General features: G+C 38.3%; 1 protein-coding gene across 1 annotated transcript; it reads right to left on the bottom strand.

Moving 5' to 3' along the window:
* Positions 1-282: 282 nt before the first annotated feature.
* On the bottom strand, positions 283-3,009 carry LOC116263853 (WRKY transcription factor 71-like). Its single transcript, XM_031643647.2, has 3 exons — positions 2,523-3,009; positions 1,955-2,098; positions 283-899 (listed from the first exon to the last, which is right to left on the bottom strand). Exons 1-3 carry the CDS (start codon positions 2,933-2,935, stop codon positions 503-505), a joined length of 954 nt encoding a protein of 317 aa, XP_031499507.1. The 5' UTR covers positions 2,936-3,009; the 3' UTR covers positions 283-502.
* Positions 3,010-20,853: the final 17,844 nt, after the last annotated feature.

Here is a 20,853-nt window from a genome sequence, read left to right as displayed (position 1 = left end):
ATCCACAAAATAAAACCAACAGGAATTGTTGACGGTAAAAGATGATGTAAAATCCCTTATTTTATAGGATTAATAGAAAAAAAGCTCGTGTCTCTGTAGATTGAATTTTATATATTGAGTCTTTAAAACTAACTATTTATAATACAACCCTCCTTAATTAACTGACACCCAATGGTAGGCTCTACTGAGACCCGCATATTAATGGAGGCCTCCATTTAATGCACCTTGCCTACATCTGCAGTCCTTAGAACATGGTTCTTCTTAGAGTGGAAGAAGTTTGAGTAAGATTTCAGAAATAGAAGTCGATCATTTCATTGAATCCTCAACTGGGTGTAAGGAATAAAGAGAGATTGCTATGTATACGTCAAAAAGATATCAGAATTTAATGCTATGTCCTCACGCCTAGTACCAATTAAAGACTATGTTATTACAGGCCTATACATGGTCAAGAAAGAGAGAAAATTTGAAGCGGAAAGGATAATGGAAGCTCGGGCTTCACAGTTCACTGTTCTCTGCCATTGAAAGAGGGAATGATGTCCTGGAGGAGGCCGTAGTCAGGCAGCTGGCCGAGTTGCTGAGCTTGGTGAAAAAGAGGGTTACTAGCGGTCTGCTGCATGAGGAAGTGGTTGGCGTTTAGTTGGTTGCTCGTGTCAGGGAGATGCACCGGCAGCTCCGCCGGAAAAAAGCGGTATCCGGCCGTAGAGTTGGTTGATGCAAATGGGTGCATCCCCATAATGCCGCCTCCTCCTCCAATTCCTGTGCTGGTCCCTCTCATCGTTGCTGGGCTCTGGTGCGTGTGCTGGCCTTCATATGTAGTGATCACTATGGTAGGATCTTGAAAGGATCTCTCCACCCGCTTCTTCACCGAGCATTTTTGGCTGGTGCACCTGTAATAGCTCCTGCAATATCAAACACAAGCATGAGTTTTGCTGGACATCTATTCACATACACTTGAATTTTCCTTTTCTTCTTCCCCTTTCGTTTGTTTCATTCTTGTTCAAAGAAATTTTAGACACCCAGTATTACCCATGTTGGTGTTGCATTCTTGTTGGTGTTTGTTTTCCCTGTTAAAAGCTATCCTAGCTTTTGCCATAGATTTAGAAAGAGAGAAAGAAACAGATTACGTATGTTGGTACATATCATCTCATCATCTTCCTTCTTTATTACTGTCAGGGAGACTGTTCATCCATCGACCACAGCCTCTAAAGTGGAAAGTGTTAGATCGCTAGGGCCTTATAGGATGATTGGTTGCATCTATGGCAGCTTCCATCACAACAAAGGCTCAACAAGATCTCTACGCGTATTGCCATTGCCGTGTACTTCTCTTTCTCAGCCGTCATAAATTGGAAATTTTTGGGGTGCAACAAGGGAAAATTTCATCCCCAAAAGATACTTTGATATCAATGTCAATTCATGGACGGCAGACCCGATTCTTACGCCAAGCGACAAAACCTCAAGAGTCCACAATGAAATTTTCCTCTACATCGAATATTTACGGCCACATAGGGCAGGACCAACTCAGAGGTGCAACTCTAAGTATCCTCATAGTTACCTTAGGTGTGAACAGAAGAACTGAGTAGGGAGCTTGGGATTTGGTCATATCAATTAAAAAGACGACTGTCCTGACGTTTAATCTAATTCTACATCACAACTCAGATCAAATTCAACTCTACTCTTCCATCGATGCATCCGAGTAGAGATAGGTCTGCTTTTTACGGTATATAGAACCTACGGCTTAGCCCCACTGAGAGCTTAGGTTTCCATCTCTTCACCTTCTTTTCGTCACGGTCACTGAGAGTTTTTAATGGAATGAAAGATTGGAGGTTCTCCTTCATCACGGCATGTTCATGATGCCATAAAATGACACATGGAAGGTGAAATCAGAGTCATCGTCGAGGGTGGTTGGGGAGAGGAGACGGGTGCGCGCACACACACACAGAGACACGATACACACCTCGGATAGGGACTGTTCTTCACAGCTTTTTGGCCGTATTTCCTCCATCTGTAACCATCTTCTAGATGATCCACCTCGCTTTTGGTCATGAAAGCAAAGCGCGGTTGCCGTTGCTTTTTCTCTCCTTTCTTCCTTGCCTTGTTCCTGCGGGAAAGCCACGCCGAAGATTGAGACTTAGCAACCACAAATTAACCAAAAAAGATTTGAAAAGGTCTAAAATCAATGTGAACAAAGAAAGCCCAAAAGGAGGAAAAAGAAAAAGACATGAGAAAGAGAGAGAGAGAGGTATAGAAAGATTTAAAAGGACTAAAAGGAAGTAAGGAATTTTTCTGACTTCAAAGCATTGTTGCACTGCTGCACTAATTAGGAACTGATAGTAGAGTTTTTGCTTCTTGGTGTGAATTAAGCATCTGTCGGAAGCAATTGCATGCACATATCAACCATACCCACATGCCGAAAACATCTTCTGTAGTGCCGTGATCCGGCAAGCAATCAACTGCCAGGCTGCTCAAACGGCAAGGTTCTAGCAATAACGAGAACTGAACGAAAATAGAGGAAAGAAACTCACGTTTTCTTACTCTTTTCCTGTCCATCATCGACTGCACTTGACTGATCCTTCGTGCTCTTGCCCGAATCTTCATCGACTGCCTCGGTGGTTGAAGAAGAATCCGATGACTGCTGCGTGGTTGCTGCCTCTGGCACCGGATCAGCGACCTCGCCGGAATTCAAGACCTCCGACCCGCAAGACACGTCCAGGTGAGAACCCTTCAGGTAATCAGCGGGGATCTTGGTCTGCAGGAACTGTGTGAAGCTCATGTAGGACGTATCGAACCCTGGAAAATCATTTACCCCCATGAATTCGCCGGCCAATGGGCACGAGAAGTGCTCAGAAAACGGAAATCCGGCATCAAAGTTCATAGATTCCTTCTTCAGATGATGAGTCTGGCCTTCCCTCCCGAAGAGCTCTCCTCCCTCCGCCATTAGAGCTGCAGACCGGGAACTCCACTCACAGAGAATGAAAGAGAGAGAAAGAGAGAGAGAGAGAGGGGGAGTGAAAGAGATGATGAGGCCGTAAGTGTTAGCGTGTGATTTGTATACTCTTCGTGGGTCCCGCAGCCTACCGGATGTAGGCTGGTGACGTGGCGCACTGACGGTCAAACTCCCAAAAGGCCAGCGTCCTCGCCTTCTTAGTCTCCACCACGTGGCTCCGTCCTTCCTCCGGCGCCTGATACCGGTCGGTCGCGCCCCACCAGGCGCCAGGAAGTTTCCGGTCAAGGAATCACCTCCTTTTGAGAACTAATTAAAAAATAATTATTTTAATATATATATATTTTTTGTATTTGCATAAATCTGAATTTGGTTTGAATTGAATTGGACTCGAATCTAGATCCAAAGTTTAAAATCATAAATGACACTCAAGAATTCAAGAATTCAAATATGATTCATTCACATCCCTAATAACACTTAGAATCAAATGGCTGTGGGCATAAAGAGCCTACACTGGCAAGAACCTAAAGAAAATTTGTTTTACATGTATCTCGACAATTAAGGACCTAGGTCACATGGGCACATTATTTTGTACATTATTATATTATATTTCAAAGCTCTTTAATTATACGATTGGAGTATGAGTTTCATTTTTGTTGACCTGACATTGTCTGGAACGCTGTACTAAGCCTGACTGGTTGTCATTTGTGTAGATGTGAAAGACTGTGATCCAGTGCACACCGAACCCGTTGACAACCATGATGTGCACCTTCAACTTCGTTGCACTCTAGCTAGCTTAGTAGATGTGCACATTCATGACTGTTGTTTTCATATAAACCTAACCACATGATGCAATCTTCGTGTCTAACAACCCAATAGCAGTCTTAAACAATATAAAATTTGAATGTTTTTTCTTTGAGAAACATGTTTGAACTTTGGACCCATTAAAGTTTTGTACAAGAAAATCGATTTTCTTAGGCCAATTTCAAGTGATTAAGAGTAGTATTGAGACTCCGATCTCGCAATGGTGTTTGTCTGGAAACCCAATTTACATCAGTTAGTATGTTAGTCTTACATAAGTATATGAACATGGCCGATGTCATTGCAGTCGATCGGATAAGTGATCGACCTCCTACTAGCCACTAGTATGAGCGAGTGCCCCAAATCTGCACAAGGCTTTTCGGGTCGATTTCACATAAAAACAAACTTATGGAATAGCAGCTTGATTTGAATATAAACTGAAATTGGATCTTACTTTAGTGAGTATAAAGATATTCTTAATGATTTTGAAATGTTATTTTATTGTGCTATTTAATATGTTTTTTTTGCCAACCTTTGGAACAATTAGGATCCATTAAAGTGATGAAATGTCCTTAAAATTCAACCCTGTAAGTTGTTCCTCCACCTACCAATTAAGATGTGATGATTCGTGGTTGAACTGTTAAGAATCCACTCTTGAGTTGTGTTTTCTTCCTCCGTCAAGCTGTTGGCATTTTTTTGGCCGTTGACTATTGGGGAGCCATAGATTTCGATTATACGTGCTGCGCTTTGATGGGCAGGATATTTCCTTTATCCATATAAATAAAATTCAAATTTTTAAAAAATATTTCTTGCCCATCAAACTTGGGATGAAAAAAGTGAACGTTGGGTTGGTTTTCAAAAAGTTTTTTTCAGAAATTTCTTTTCATTTTAAGAGGTGGAAAAAAAATTTCAGGATGAAAAAATTTATGTTGGATTCTCAAGCAATGCTTAATCCAACCATATTGTTTTTTCTTTTTAATTCTTATCAAACTGAAAAATTTGTTTCTTGTAACATAAACCCAATACAACAAACATAAAGAGGGTTTGGAAACTTGGATTTTGTTTTCGTTTCTTTAATTCATGAAATAAGTTTATGAAAACTTCTTTTCAACTTCATATTTCCAATGCATCAAACGGTCCTTTCCTTTAGTGAAAATTGGTTTATTTTAAATATACATTATGGATTATAACCACAGAGCAAAAGCAGGATTTGTGCCATAGATGCCTTGTATATAACTTTGAAAAGTTCTAGGAATCGAACCTAAGTTGAGTCAACCAAGTCATGCTGCAACCTAACGCACCGAGTCAATGAAAACTTCGCCGGTATCCTGAGCTAATCGAGCTCACGAGGTTCGGCTAGACCCACAGATGTTTAGTGGGTCTGTGCTTTTGGCTGCAGATGACCTGATCCAATTTGAATCAAATTTCTTATACAGCTAACCGAGCTGAATTGGACCCACCAACATCCCCAGTCTCATCTACCACAAAGATCGAACCTGGCCCGCGGACCTAGCTGCTTGCAAGGTGGGCTTCGTGGCTTTAGAGAAATCGAGACGTTTAAATGCAATTTTCAACTAAATTGAAGCACCTGAACGTCATTTTAAAGAAGTTGAAGAACCCTGTGAAATCTAATCTCCAATTACCACGGTCCAAGGCTGCCACAAGGCAACGTTCTAGAATAACTTCCTAAATGACCAAAATACCCTTCAAAATTTTTGTTGACTTACGCCTAGTCAAGGTCACCGCGCATTTAATATAGGCCCGACCTCAGCCTCTTTGACTTTGTCAGGACAGGCCGAACGGAACCAAAGACCTACAATTAGAAGTCTTCACATCAGCTTCTTTTTTTTTTTAAAGAAAAAAAAATATTCGCTCACAGATGAGGGCATTTTGGTCATTTCACTACCCATATTTAACTAAATTCAAAGTAAAAGCGTCGAACTTAGAACATTGTGCATTAATGTTAGGCAGCCCTAAAACCGAAGAGGAAGTCGTCCGGGCCCTAACGGCTGCACCCATTGTTTTTGGTCTATTTCATATCTACGTTACAATTTTGACTTGAATTATATATATATATATATATATATATATATATATATATATATATATAAAGAGAGAGAGAGAGAGAATGGTGACTCTGGTTTTTTTTATAATCACTTATCTATTTAATCAAAACCATTTTGATATATTCATCATGATGAAAATAAAAACAAGTAGGAAAAGTAAAAAAAACAAGTAGAAAAAGTGTTGTGCATTTTCTTCACAATATTTTTTTTCTTTCAACCATCTAATTAATTACACTCTAATTAAATAGTTGGGTGATTTTATATATATATATATATATATATATATATATATATATATATATAAAATCCAGTTTGCAGCCAGGGTTCGTGCCACTATACCAACTCCTTTGAGTTTATGAAGCCTCCGGCGGCAAAAGAGGAGTCAATTATTCAGCCGTGTTTCATGGCAGGCGGTCTTTATCCTTTTCTCGATGTTAAAGTTACCGTAATGGCCTTGATCCGGTCACCTCGTGAGCGGCTCGGCTGTTCCTTTCTTTGGCCGCAACTCTGGAGAGCTTTCCGGTGACGGCCGACTTTGGCCGGATCCACCCGCCGGTGTACCCCACGAATAACATTAAGGGCCCATGCCATGTCACAAGTAAGCAATTATTGGCTTCATAAGAAAAATTCATCAACCAAATTATTATTTGTAATTTTGTCTAAGAGCACAAGTGTGAAATCTTTGGAGGATAAAGCCATCCAGACTCAAAACATGCTTCGGCTTTGCGCAAGTGAATGACATAAGCTACTTTAAGGGCAAATGTCGACAAACTTTTGATGAGAAGAGCCAAAATTAAAGTTTTTAAATTTTAGTAGGAGCCGAAATATTATTTTTTAAAGTTTTTATGTAGGACACCTAAAAATTTTCTAAAATTTACATGTAATTTTTTTTTTCAATTTGAGATGGGGCCAGGGCCCATGCAGGCCCCCTTTGGCTCCGCCCCTCCTCCTTCTATCTTGCCGGAGTGAGCGCATTTAGAAGGTGTTTGATTGTCTCTAATATAAGATCTTTCAAATTTGAGATTCGTGGATTTAAGATCAGACACCTTCAAAAATCTACTTCAGTAAGTTGTTAAGGCAAATACCCTTATCTTTCCGGAGTGAGTTCACTTAGAGGGTGTTTGATTGGCTCTAACATAAGATCATCAAGATTTGATATTCATGGATTTAAGATCAAAGCACCTCAAAAAGCTGCAAATTGCACAAGGAGATGACATAAGCTGCCTTAAAGCAAATACTTCTTGTTAGGGGTGTTTGATTTTCCTTAATGTAAGTAAGATGCTCAGGATTTGAGATTTATGGATTTAAGATCAAAGTCTACTATCTTTAATCGTAAATCAGACAATTTATCGATGCAAAAAAAGTAAAATAAGGTTTTCGATTGTAGACGTAAGATCTAAGTTTGATCAATCATGGAGTTCACCGTAAATCTTTTACCATATAGTAAAAACATGCTACATTATACCCACATAAGAACCATGGAACTCAAATATGAAGTAATCAAACACTCCTTCTAATCGGCTGTTTTGAATCCCTAGAGTTTAATTCTTAAGAAGAAACGATAACATTTTTTGAAGTAGAAATTCCTATACACAATACCGGAGCCAAAAATTTTTGATACGGGACGTGCGCTAGGTAATACATATAAGTTAACTCAATTTCGTAGTCTTATAAAAAGCTTAAATCTCTCAAATATATGCCAAAATATTGAAGAGCAATATTATGTAGTAAGCCGCATTATATGGTTCTGTGTGGGCAACTGCCACCGATTGTATGGTCTGATTGTAAAAAACAGAGTTTTACAAGCAAGAAGTAAGACATGAAGAACATCCTTATCTTAACTTACAAATCCTTCTTTGGGTATGATGGAACATTTTATCATATATATATATATATATATATATATATATATATATATATATATATATATATATATATCAACTCTCCTAATGAACTAAGCCCTACAACCAACCCTTTCTCAATTTGCAATTTATTCTTGAAGATGACACAAGAATTTTGCAGAAATTGGAAAATGTTGGTTGTCATTTTGCTCGATTTATTAGGGGCTGATGCTAATGAGATATATTTTGGCGAAAACAAAACAAATTGAAGTTTCAAACCGAAGCAGAAGGTTAACTGAGGAACTAGCTAAGAAACACGTTTTATGTACGAATTTTTTCTTTTTACAAAAGCAACAAATGTATCATCATACATAATGACAAAAATCGGCAGGGCATTGAAAATTTTCATTTTCATCACGAGATTTCCTATAATGCTGAGCCAACGAACATTATTTGACAAAAATCTGTCATGTGAACATCATATCACTAGTAGTCATACACACCACATAAAACTGCATCTAGCCTTGCTCTCTTATTTTTCTTTTCAATTTTATCCATATTCATATACTTCAGTCTTATTTTACCTAATACATAGATTGTTTTTTTGCTAGAAAAGTCAGAATTTGTGAAATCATGACTTTCATTTAAATATTATTTTCTGTTAAGAATTGTACATAAAGGGCACATATGGACCTAAATCTATCCGGATGCGCGGGGGAGACCCACTACTTGGTTGGGGAGACACTACGTGATTGAAGGCCAAAGGTCCCACACAATCCTTCGCCCCTCTATGGTACATGACCTGCTTTTGGTGTGTCGAGAACACTTCTGTCGCTTTTTAGCAGTGTCTCGAAGATTTGAAACAGAGACTAGCCACCTACCAACCCTTGCTTACCTAATATGAACCTAAATCAAATATAGTAATTAAATTAAGTAAACTCGGCCCCTTCTCTACAAATAGCAGTTGAGTAATGCGCTGGTAAATCCCATCAAATATTGCATACTTGGTTCAATTTTTCCCGAGGCACATGTCAAGATGCTGTTGCTTTCATTGGAAACTTAATTTAGTAATAAACTGAAGTCATGTTGTTTTGAGATTTAAAATAGATGCTTAACATGTACCATTTGAAATCCTCTCCAAATTCATTTTTTTGAATTCCACCCCCGAAAGGTTGTACAAGGTGACCGGTAGGTGGCCCAGTTGCTGGTTCAAATTTTAATAGCATCTGTTATTTGCAAAAGCCATGCATCACATGCCTCATCGTAGCGGAAGAGGAGTGAGCTTGGAGATTTTATGCTTCATGCATGCAAGAAGACTCTCAAACAAAATTATATATACAAAGGAATGCCCATTTTTTGAACTAAACCAACATCCTGACACAAACTCGGGGTAGCCAGTCCGTCAGGGTACCAGTGGCGGAGCCAGCGTGGGGCAGGTGTGGGCGCATGCCCACGCCAGCTCAAGAAAACTCCATGTGAAATGGAGTCTCAACCCAGCTTCACGCCTGTGTTGCCCACGCCAATATTTGCTTTATTTTTAAAATAACAGAAAAATTTTTCACAAACTATGTACTAGTGCCCCATAGCCAAAAATTTCTGGCTCCGCCACTGCAGGGTACATGAGATAAGGTGTGCCACTTGTTGTTCGATTCTTGTGGGCACTAATCATTTTGTGTCGTTAAAATAGACTGGACACACACACACACTCTCTCTCTCTCTCTCTCTCTCTTTCTCTCTCTCTCTAACAAATAGGTAGTGGATTCTTCACCACAACAAGTGGGGGCTCTTTAGAATCCAAACCGAGACCCTAACACGCATACAAACATTGTTCATATAGAGTCTACCATCTTGCGAGGATTATGTTAAAACAGCACATTTTTCTTGTTTTCTTCACTATCTTCCACACACACACACACACACACATACACACACACACACACACATATATATATATATATATATATATATATATATATATATATATATTCGTGAACTGACAGCAACATCTATATACAAATGTTTGTTGAATATAATATACATAAACCTTTCAAACATATTTGTTCCCACAAGCATCCTAATTTAAGCTTGTGAGAATATAGATCACAAACTTTAACATCAAACCAACAACTTATATTTTAAGCAAGCTTTAAATACCATAAGGTAAAAGCAATATCATAATCATCTAAAAGAAGATAAGAACAAAATCCTTTTTTTTTTTTTTCTGTAGCCATAAAATGGCGATGAAGGTATAATTGATCATATAGAGGAAGTATGAGGTGGAGGCATATTTGAAAAGGTTGAAATTGATGGTTGGGTTGTTGGTTGTGGAGGAGGAAGAGGAAAAAGAAAGATTTCTAGAGTTGGGTTGGGACCAGAGGGTATGAATGTGGAGAAGGGAAGCATGACATTGTTGACCCACAAAGCCAAGTTTGTGATTAAAAAAAAAAAAGGGGAAGATGAAAAAGGCCTGTTGCTTCTGCTACTGCATGTCCCTATCAATGGGGGGCGAGCAGGTTTTGTTGGTTAGGTCCAAAGCATTAGAAAGAAAAAGAATCTGCATGACAAGGACTGGAGCTCACATGCCATGGAATACAAAAGGCCCAACACACCCACTACTTGCTTGCTCAACATGCCACCAGGCCACATGCACATGCACATGTATGTGTGCTTTTCTTGACCAAATCAAAGGGGTTGTAAATGACTTGGGTCATGTGAGTGGTGCATTGGAATTACAGGGCTTGATAATTTGTTTGATGGTTGTGTTTGAACCTGAATATCCGTGGACTTGGCGTCGGACCCTCTTGGTTCAACTTGGAAGGTCAATTCGAATTGGTCAGCATAGAACACAATTGGTAGCTGTTCATGATATGTGTGAACGGAGGCCATAATCAAAGGATTAGGAAGGCTGAAGGGTCGTTTGGTAGCAGGAGCATTTTGTGAGTATCTTATGAATCTACCTCGAATATTGAGGCATACTTATGAAACAATAGTTCTAATGTTTTATAAATATGTTTCAATCTTTGTGGTAGATTCATGAAACAACCCCTAAAGGTTTAGAATATGAGGTACCCACTTGCTATAAACTGATCATTCTAACTAGAAATTGCTCCCCAAGGAGAGAGAGAGAGTTCATCTTGGGGGCTCAGTTTTTAGTTATGAGCCTAAAATTTAGAAGGATAGATGGGGAGAGAGCTGCTTGATGGAATTTACATAACATCTCTGTAGAGAAGGTGCTACATAATTTGTTAAAGATAAATTAATTTTCATGATAACTTCTCTTTGTTAATTACTTTTGAAGTTCATATTTCTTTATGAGTTTTTCTTCATCTATATACTCAACCTGTGCCAATTATATGCATTAATTGGGTTATCCACCACTAGAGGGGTCGAAGAATATTTCTTTTCTGAATAGGAAGCAAAATAAAAGGAAGAGAACAACTTTGAAATTGTAAGAATATAGTCACAATGACGCTAAATCATCAATAAGCAACGGTAGAGGGACCGCCAACATGACTGTATGATCCAAGAGAGGGAGATTCCTTGCTTCTCAACTATGAAATCTCTCTTACAGCTGTAGAGGAGATCAAAGCGAGGAACGCCGAATCCTCTTGCTTTCAACCGCCTTCACAGTCGCTTCTTACTATTTCATTAATTTGAACGAACCAACATATAGAATATATGCCACTTTATATATATAGTTGAAATCTATCTGTGGGGATGTTGCAAGATAGCTACAAGTTAAAAATCTTGTCACACCAACATTAGCAACTCTTATGGTGCAATAATGATTCATTATGTTTCTAACCATGGTTTGTGGTACTTAATTTGATGTAAATCTTATTTTTTATTACTATCTAAATTTTGATGTTATATCAGTGTTCATTTTCAGATTATTAAACGTTGTTTACCAATCTCTCTCTCTCTCTCTCTATATATATATATATATATATATATATATAGAGAGAGAGAGAGAGAGAGGCCTGAAATAATAATTAATGTGGGCAAATCCGTAGCTTTTAGACATGTTCAATAAAAAGGATGAAGGGAGCAGCTATAAAGGTGGAAACTGATAATATGGAAAGTATTGATTTTATGCACAGTGGGTGGAGGCATGACGCTTACGCTTGCTTTTCAAGTTTTTGTGAGAACGATTAGATTTAGGTATGCTCCACCTGTATTTCAATTATATGTACCCACTGATGCTTTTTAAAGCATTCTTCATGTCTTCCTTTTATCTGACTCACATTCTTGCCAGAAATGGTAGCTATAGATGATTTTTATATTAAAATTATGTAGTGAGTTTGCTTATATAAAGGTGTTCAAGTTGTGGTCGCATGAAGAGGCACATCTCTAATTTCATTATGGGGTGTGGTGCATAGGTTAAAAGGGTGCACTGTTGCCATCATTAACGCTAAAATCACAGCTCAGTAGTGCACAACTACCATCAGCAGAGACAGAGTCAGGGTAGGGCTTGCAAGGGCCATGAACCCACCTCAAAAAAAAATATATTACATGTAAAATTTTAAAAAAATTCATTTATTGTATATAAAAATTTCAAAAAATTAATATTTCAGTCCAAGTCAAAATATTAAAAGTTTAAGTCAAGATCTCTCATCAAAAATTTCAGGCTCTGACCATCACTGACGTCAACGCTTAGGACTAGATACAATGGAAATGAGGGGCCTTGCTGATAGGTTGTAATTCTCTATATATGTCTCTCCGTAAATAAATATTATTGTTGGTATATAGTTTCAATTTTCGTAACTTACAGAACAAGGCATTTTCCTGATATCTGCAGGAAAAGGGAAAGCTACGCGATCGATCGAATCCAAACTTTTCGGTTCTTGTTTATTCTTCGCCGGATTCGTAGAAAGGAGTTCAGACAGTGAATCGGTCAAACTAATTAATTGTATCGTGCCCTCACAAGAATGGCAGCTCCTTCAATCTTTCACCTTCACTGTCTGAACACGAAGGATTCCCCACCGCGTCGGTGATGAGGACCAAGTCGTTCAAAACTTTGACGAGAGAAAAGGCAGCATTTGTTGTGCATGCACTTTTATTTGTTTAATGAAAAGAGTAATTTCCACTATTTTATCAACTACTATTATTTCTAAAACTAGCTAACATTTTATTATGATTGTTTTTTGAGTGTTTGGTATGTGCACGGAAATGGTCCACCTGTTTGAACTGGGAATGATCAAACTGGCTGGGTACCTTTCAATCCCCATTAAAGATCACGATCAAACAATGTCTTCTTCTTAGGTGAACTGCATTTCTTGGAGGAGTTCAACTGCAGGCTCTGAATCCAAGTCTGGCTGCTGTTGGGAAACGATAACACTGCCATAATTCATTTCACCGAATCCCCCTGTCCGTTTGGGACCTCCTGAGACTTGACCAAGTTTGTGAACTAGCAGATATTTTCCCCTTCATTTCGTTTCTGCAATTATATATATATATATATATATAAAGAGAGAGAAAGAGAGAGTTTATCATGAACCTGGTCTTCGCTAGACAAGAAATTGGCCTACTTGCTTGACATTGGCCAGACAACGACAAATAAGTTTCTCTCTTCCTCGCTCTCTGCCGCTTGATCATTTGCTTGTCACTTGAGTCTCATGTGGTTGCATTCTGATTGAAAGGATCCATCGACCACAAATTTGGTTGGATTCTACCGACATTTTCTGCTTCCCATCCGGTAGGTTTGGACCAAATTAAGGGCCTTCAACGATAAAAACTTAGACTATATGCATATGGGCCAAATTGGTCATCTTCTATCTGTCGTCCTCATGCTTGGTTCTTCTTAGGAGCCACCAGAACCATCGAAATCGTTTCATAAGATGCCCACATAATATGTTTATATGTATATATATATATATATATGACCAGCAGTACGTCAACTGCGCCCCAACGCATAAGTAGACATGGGTGCTTGAGCATGCACCCCACACACACATATAGAAACATGCACATATTCATGCATGCATGCATGCACTTATTCCGAGAAACATAAGCTGACATATGCACATGCACACATCCACACTTATTTTGAATGAGTTCTGTGTGCATGGTACTTAGAACCAGTTGGACCTGCAAGATCTTGGTCAGCAAAATGCAGCCGCAGGGGAGACATGATCAGGAGAATGTACATGTACAGTGGTAATGCTGAAGACGAAAGATTCCAGCTGCTGGGCTTTATGAGAGAGGGACAGACAGAGAAAGAGTTGATACATCTAAATTTTGTATGTGATCTTTTCGTGGATATAAAATATATGGATCCTACCAACTTTATGCGAGTTGGCCGGACTTGACTGGCTCTCCGTCACATGGCCAGGTACGAAAGGTGATACGGTATAGGTACTTACATACATGTAGCTACATCTTCGTGTTCTATCAATTACTAACTACAAATAACAAATGTGAGGAAGATCTATAACTAAGTAGAGAAAGACATGCAAGTAGAGAAATCACGACTATGTTAGTTGCACGTTAGAATGCAAACTCACTATATTCTCTCTCTAGATCCTTCTTACACATAGAGGCATCAAAAGAGCTCGTCTAGTTGGTAATTAATGTCGAAAAATCCAATGTGACCCCTTGACTGACTGAAATTTTCAGTTTGAATGGCTGTTGGTCTGTCTCACACCGAGTCTTTCTGGTTACAATCAAGAAGACCGACCATGGGAGGACCGGAAGGTGCTTGGTTTTCCTGTATATTATATTGCATACAATAAAGATGTCGCTAGTGATAATGACTGGAATGGTCGCATGAGCGACGAGTCGTTTCTCTCCTCATAAAAGGATAAAGTAGGAGTCCACTTTACCAACAGGTGGAACTGAGGACCTTTGAACATATGAAAATTGAGATTTTAATGCATGGACGTACATTCACTGAGATATTTAGTAGGAATCTGTCCAACATGTGTGTGTGTGTGTGTGCATGCGAGCGCGTTTGTATGTTAATTTTCCATGCACAAGTTTTGGTGGTATAACAAAAAGAGGCTTTATAATAACTAAGCGTTAAAGCAAAGAAATCGAAACATAAGCATGCTTTGTAAATCTCTTTCTCTCTCTATATATATATCTATATATATATAATTGTTGGATAAGCTTGGTGCTGTGGCCGATGCTTTTTGTCCATTTTGCTTTAGCCGGTAGCCTGAGTAGGAGGAGAAAGAATATTCTAAGAAGGCATGTAGGCTTTGTTGTGTAGTTTGGGGTGGTCGAATAAATCCTCCCATTCATATTCATCAAACAAACAGCATGCGCGCGTGCACATTTTGGTTGCTATGGAGTATGGACCGCTTTTGAACGGCCATTATACAATGACCACCACGGCCCCCAGTCAACATTCTCATGCCACCAACCATTTTTATCCCCGGTAGGTGCGGTCGGTCGGATGATCCCTAGGCCTGGGCATCGGGCCGGGCCACCGCCTGGCCTGCGTGGCTCAGCCCAGCTCGATCGGTGCCTAGGCCTGGGCCGGGCCCAAGCCCTCAAGTGGGCCTGGTCTCAAACCTTTAAGATGAGTTAAAAGATGCATCCAAGCTGGTTATATTATGTACACACAAGATTGCGTAAGGATCAAAATAATACTCTTATTATTATTATTATTATTTTAAAGATGAAAGAGGCAGAAAAATTTTTAAAAAAAAAGTCTAAAATGTCCATTTCTTTATACCAAAATTCGAAAATGCCCGCATCCCCCTGTTCTGGTGGACAGAGGTATGTGCACGCAACTTAATCTGTCTAGGTCGAGCCGCCGAGTCACTAAGCCGAGCTCCATTCAAACTTCTGGCTTGCATATGCGATCCATGCACGAGCAAGAGACGAATTGGCTTGTCCATTTCCTTTTCCAAAGATATACCATTATGGCTCCAAATTTAATTATATATCCATATATTTAATATTTATATAATATTATAATTAGTGATATGTACAGTAATTTATCTGAAACTTATAAGAGTCCACTCCATGATCTCATGAATGTCCGGATACGTATAAAAATACGTGATTTATTGTGGTTTTTTTGGTGTCTATTTCAAGTAGCTGTGCTGCATGATAGGTACTTTTGTTTAAGTACTTAAGTACACTTTATCCCTTGAGATCTATGTGCATCTATTAGTTCCAAAAAGACCCTATTTTAATTGAAATTTTGCAAAAGCAGGGTCAACTTTTTGAAGGGGTGACGAGAAAAACACACTCAAGTTTTGGAAAAGATTCTGATTCAATTGGTCTCGGGTCTGGTCCGGTCTTAAGGTTGTGTTTGTTTCATCGTGGATCTAAGGATCTCACATTCATGGATTTAAGGTTGGAACCCTTCCCTCCCCAAAATCCTGACTTTAAATCCATGGTTTTTAACATGTAGAATATGGATTTAAAATCCAAGCTAAGCACCTTTTTATACAGCCTTAGATCTCGGATATGGGACCCTCAAATACAACCTAAATGAATCCAGTTTGGGTTCAGTTCAGTACTGGTACCAAAAACCATTGATCGGATCGGTAGATGGAGAGCGGTACTTCAGCATGTGAGCTTAATGAACCTGCTTCATTATGTTGTTTTCAATCCAGGCAATAAACTTTTATTAGATAAAAATAAAAAATTGAATCCACAAGAACATGAATCTGGATTCGAATTCAATTACCCAGAACATAACTTGCTTTGTTTTTCTTTCTGACTTTGGCCTACTAAGCTTCTTAGGTTGATGCCACCACTGAGACTAATTTGGCCAAAAACATCCTTAATCGCTATCAAATGACAATCTTTTCCCAAGAAGAAAAGTCCCGCGGATAATTTGCAACCTTTTAATGATTTAGAAGGGATCATTATCTTTTGCCGCTAAGTCCACACATACACACATACATACACGCAAAAAGCGGAGCAATATATGGCTCAGTGTGACACTCAACTATATATACCTGGCCCACAAATTCCAACAAGAGATAAAGTTTTGGAATGGGCAGCTCAAAGCCTTACCTCATGTTTACAGGCTAGGCTTTTCTCAACTTTTCGCCTAACTCTAAATTCTCTTTTTTAGGCTGATAACATTTACATATATACACATACACACGTACACCAAATGAAAATAGACTACTCGTCATAGAAACTGTTTGCTTGAGACTGTTTCTCGAGTGCGATAAACTCTGATACAAGCCATTATCTTTTCTTATCACTCCACGCCACGAAATTCAAACATGAATGCTACTGCTCACCATGATTTAGATTTTTAACTTTTGATTGCTAGGGCGGAGGTAAGGTAGGGCCCGCATGGGCCTTGGCCCCACCTCAACAATTTTTTTAAAAAAAATTTGCATGTAAATTTTATAAAACTTCACTTATTTTATATAAAAAATTTGAAAAATGATATTTTGGCCATAGTCAAAATTTGGAAACTTTAATTTGGCCCTCCTCATAAAAAATTTCTGGCTTCACCCCTGATTGTAAGATAAGACTCATGTATCTTCCATTTAACTCTTTCATAGTGCCTTTTTTTTTTTTGTTTCTTTTGCAAGTTGTGGCCCATAGTGGCCTAGGATCCTTTCATCTGGCAAAAGCAATAAGCAAGGACAATGAATGATTTTCAACATTATTTAGTGGCATTGCTAATGGTGCCTCATTTGGCGTGCTAGGCCGCAAAGGCTGTGATTGATATATAAGATCTAACGAAACATATGTTGGATTGCGTTTGATTACCCACGGACCTCAGTGTCGAGTGAATCTCAATTCTATGATAGTTGAAATTTACAGTTGTATCAAACTATGGATTTCAGCATCCACCCTAACGTGGATTTCAAATCCATACTTTTAGAGTAAGAAGCAATGATTTGAAATTGTATTTTTTGTTGGGGAGATATAAGGGAGGACGGGTCGGACTTAAGGGTGAACACGAGTCGAGTTGAGCCCGAGTTCAGTCAGCTTGAGCTCGACTCGACTAATGAAACCTCAAGCTTGACTCGGCTCGAGCTCGAGAATAGCTTGACGGAAGCAGCTCTAGCTCGACTAAGCAGTTACGTGTTGAGCTCGAACACGACTCGATTAAAGCTCGACAAACTCTTAAACTCCTTTGAATATATCGACTTGATTAAGGCTCGAGGTCGACTCAGTAGTTGCGTATTGAGCTCGAACTAAGCTCAGTTATTTGAACGAGTCGACTCATGAACTCGAACTCGACTCGTTAAGCAAATGACTCGGCTCAAACTCATTCACGAGCCGAGCTTTAACGAGTCGAGCTTCTTCACCTCTTGTCGGACTTGAAAACCATAGATTTGCATGAACTAAGAGTTCTATAGTTGCAGGTTTTTTCGGTTCTATTTGACTACGTGGACACAGTTTACATAATTACATAAGAATCATAATAAGCATATAGAGATTATCTTATGACAAATAACATCAAAGGCGTTGGTTTCATGTGATTTTCTAAAACCACAGGAATTGACTTGATTACGCGGATTTTGTTGGCTCAAGCACCTATTTGTTTGGAAAAAATGAAAATGATAAGTTTAGTCAAAATATTATTAGGCTCTATACAAAATTTGTATAGAAAAATACTCTTCGGCCTCTCTCTCACAAAAAAAAAAAAAAAAAAAAACCTGACTCTTCAGATTTGACAAGCGACCGACATAATGATTTTATCACAGAATATTTTAATTTTTGTTCATATTTAACAATGAAACCAAATTAGTTCAAGTCTAGAAGCATTTTCATCATAAGAACGAGACTTCTAGATATCTGAAAGCGGCATGAGCTAATTTATTTTATTAACCAATGTGTGACCACTAAATAGGATCTTATCCTTTTCTCTGCTCAAATAATTTTTAAAAAATAAAATAAATGAGGGAGTTGGCTGATTCTTTTTTCTTGCAAAATCTGAAAATTAAAGCAGAAAGAAATGATTATTTCGAAAAAACAAAACAAAAGATGGAAGTTGGCTGTAGAGAAATTTTTTCAGATAACACTTGTAAACCAGTCAAGTCTGTCGACTGCATGCGGACAATTAGACCCATCAAGATTCGGACTGTCAGGAGGAAAGTCATCAGTCATGGATTGACCTAAACCCACCTTTTTGCTCAACCCAAAGCAAGGACATTCTTGTCGTGAGGGTTCGAGTCCAACGTTTTCCCTTGACTAGACAATTAAATATTAAAAAAAAAAACTTATTTTAAAATCATTATTCTAAAATTTATTCAACAATTACCATATTTTTAATATATTATCAACGGTGTGATATTATTAACAATTTGACTGGCAACATTGATTTCAACTCTCCTATTTAACCATGTTTCTTAGCATACTAGCCTTGACATTTAGTTGTAGATGCATATTAGCAGTCCAAGTTCGTTTATGACCTTGAGGACACAACAAAAATTTAAAATTTAAATTTAAATATGAACAGCATGACCATGAAGACAAAGATGATGCTTAAAAAATCATGTCCAACTTAAGATTTTTAGTATACAGAAGTGGACATGCCATTCATGTTAAATTTTTTTAATGTAAATCAAAGATAAATCATGTATGTTTGCGTGCTTAACATCGACAAAGAAGATGGTTTTAGTGGAAATGACTGCTTTAATTGATAAACATGTTTAATTCAAAGAACGAATGTGGGGAACAAGTCCAGTTTAGTTACGTACATAGTCAAGCCCCTTGTATATATTTATATTTGAAAAGTAAGTTTATAGGTAAAGGATACCGGAACATGAATCGATCTATATATATTTTTTATGTATACTGTACTAAACGTAGACTTAAATTGTTTCCATGACAAAATTTTCAAAGTAAATCGATTAAACAAATGAAAAAGTGGATGCCCAAGAATAATTAACCTTCTGTAATAGAGAACATTTGGAATCCTCGAGAGTTTGGTGCAAAAAGCATGGGCTGGTGGGCAGCCAATTTCCATTTCAAATTTCAGGGTGTCAACTCTCTTCTCTTGTACAACAAAATTACAAACATGGGCCACCGACATGCAAACTGAAGAATGGCGAGGCGGCATTCTTGAGGCACTAACACAGAACCCTATAAAGGGGACAGTAGGATGAAATACTTCTCCTTCTCATCCAAATAAAAAACATTTGAATGAAAAAGACTAAAGTGTCGTAGACAACCTATGTATGAACTTAACTTAGCGCAGGTTTGGTTTTTGCATCCGAAGGCCATTTTCCGTTGATCTCCTCCAGGAGTGAAACTCGCATTATGTAGCCACCATTTTAAGTTTTTCTTTTTTAATTAATATAACCACATAAATGGTGAGTTAATAAAGATGAAAGAGTTGACTCTTTAAAAGCGCTTAAAATTTTCATGCATCATCGTTTTCTTTTCTGATTTTATGATTTTTTATAGTTCACTTCAATCTACATGATTGGACTTAACAAACGAAGAAAAAATCCATGCGGAGACAAAAATTGTGGACAACATGCAAAAGGAGAATATATATATATATATATATAAGAGAGAGAGAGATTGCACATAATAAAGATGTAATGAACACGAAGATTCTCTGCTTGACACCGACATCCACTACATGTTCCTTCTTGCATTATTTCCGGTTCATGAACACGCGCGCCCCAAAACTTTGGTCCAAACCTCCATCATTTTCCCGTTTTTAAATCTCAACTGTGTGCTTTGCTCCAGTATTTCATCATGCACACCTCATATTTCAATCTAAAATAAGAGTGACAGAATCAACTTTCGGCGATATTTTAATATAGTTCTTTGAAAGCAACAACTAGTTCAACAAAGAAATAATTGTCCAGAAGAAACGGCAGCGGAAGGGGAGCAGAATTTAATGCTTTGAACTGTTTCAGATGGCAGAAAAGCTTTCTCGTGGCTCCCCTTAATTGATCGCACTAATTTGCAGCTTTCATGGCCATGGAGGACCGATGGGCCATCTTACTTGCCCCCACAAACCAACAAAAATGCATTAGAAATGATGTGTTAGATTATCAGGAAAAAAAATCAAAGTTCAGTGAGAGATATCGCGCTCAACAGAAGTCAGTGACGAGTTGCCAACTTGAAAAATCACGAGCTTAACAGGGTTTGAAGAGAGACCGCTTGTGAATAACCTCATCATATGCTTAGACTTGGCCGGGCCCTGGCCGTGGAAACTTGGGGGTCAGATCACAAGTTGATAGATATATTCGATCCAATAATTGTCAAAGGCAAGCGAGAAGTGGCAGAGATAAGAGATCTAAGTCAAGATGCA

This window comes from Nymphaea colorata, chromosome 11 (genome assembly GCF_008831285.2).
Source record: "Nymphaea colorata isolate Beijing-Zhang1983 chromosome 11, ASM883128v2, whole genome shotgun sequence".
Classification (NCBI taxonomy): domain Eukaryota; kingdom Viridiplantae; phylum Streptophyta; class Magnoliopsida; order Nymphaeales; family Nymphaeaceae; genus Nymphaea; species Nymphaea colorata.
Note: the sequence above shows the minus strand (reverse complement) of the source record. Positions and strands in the feature narration are given on the sequence as shown.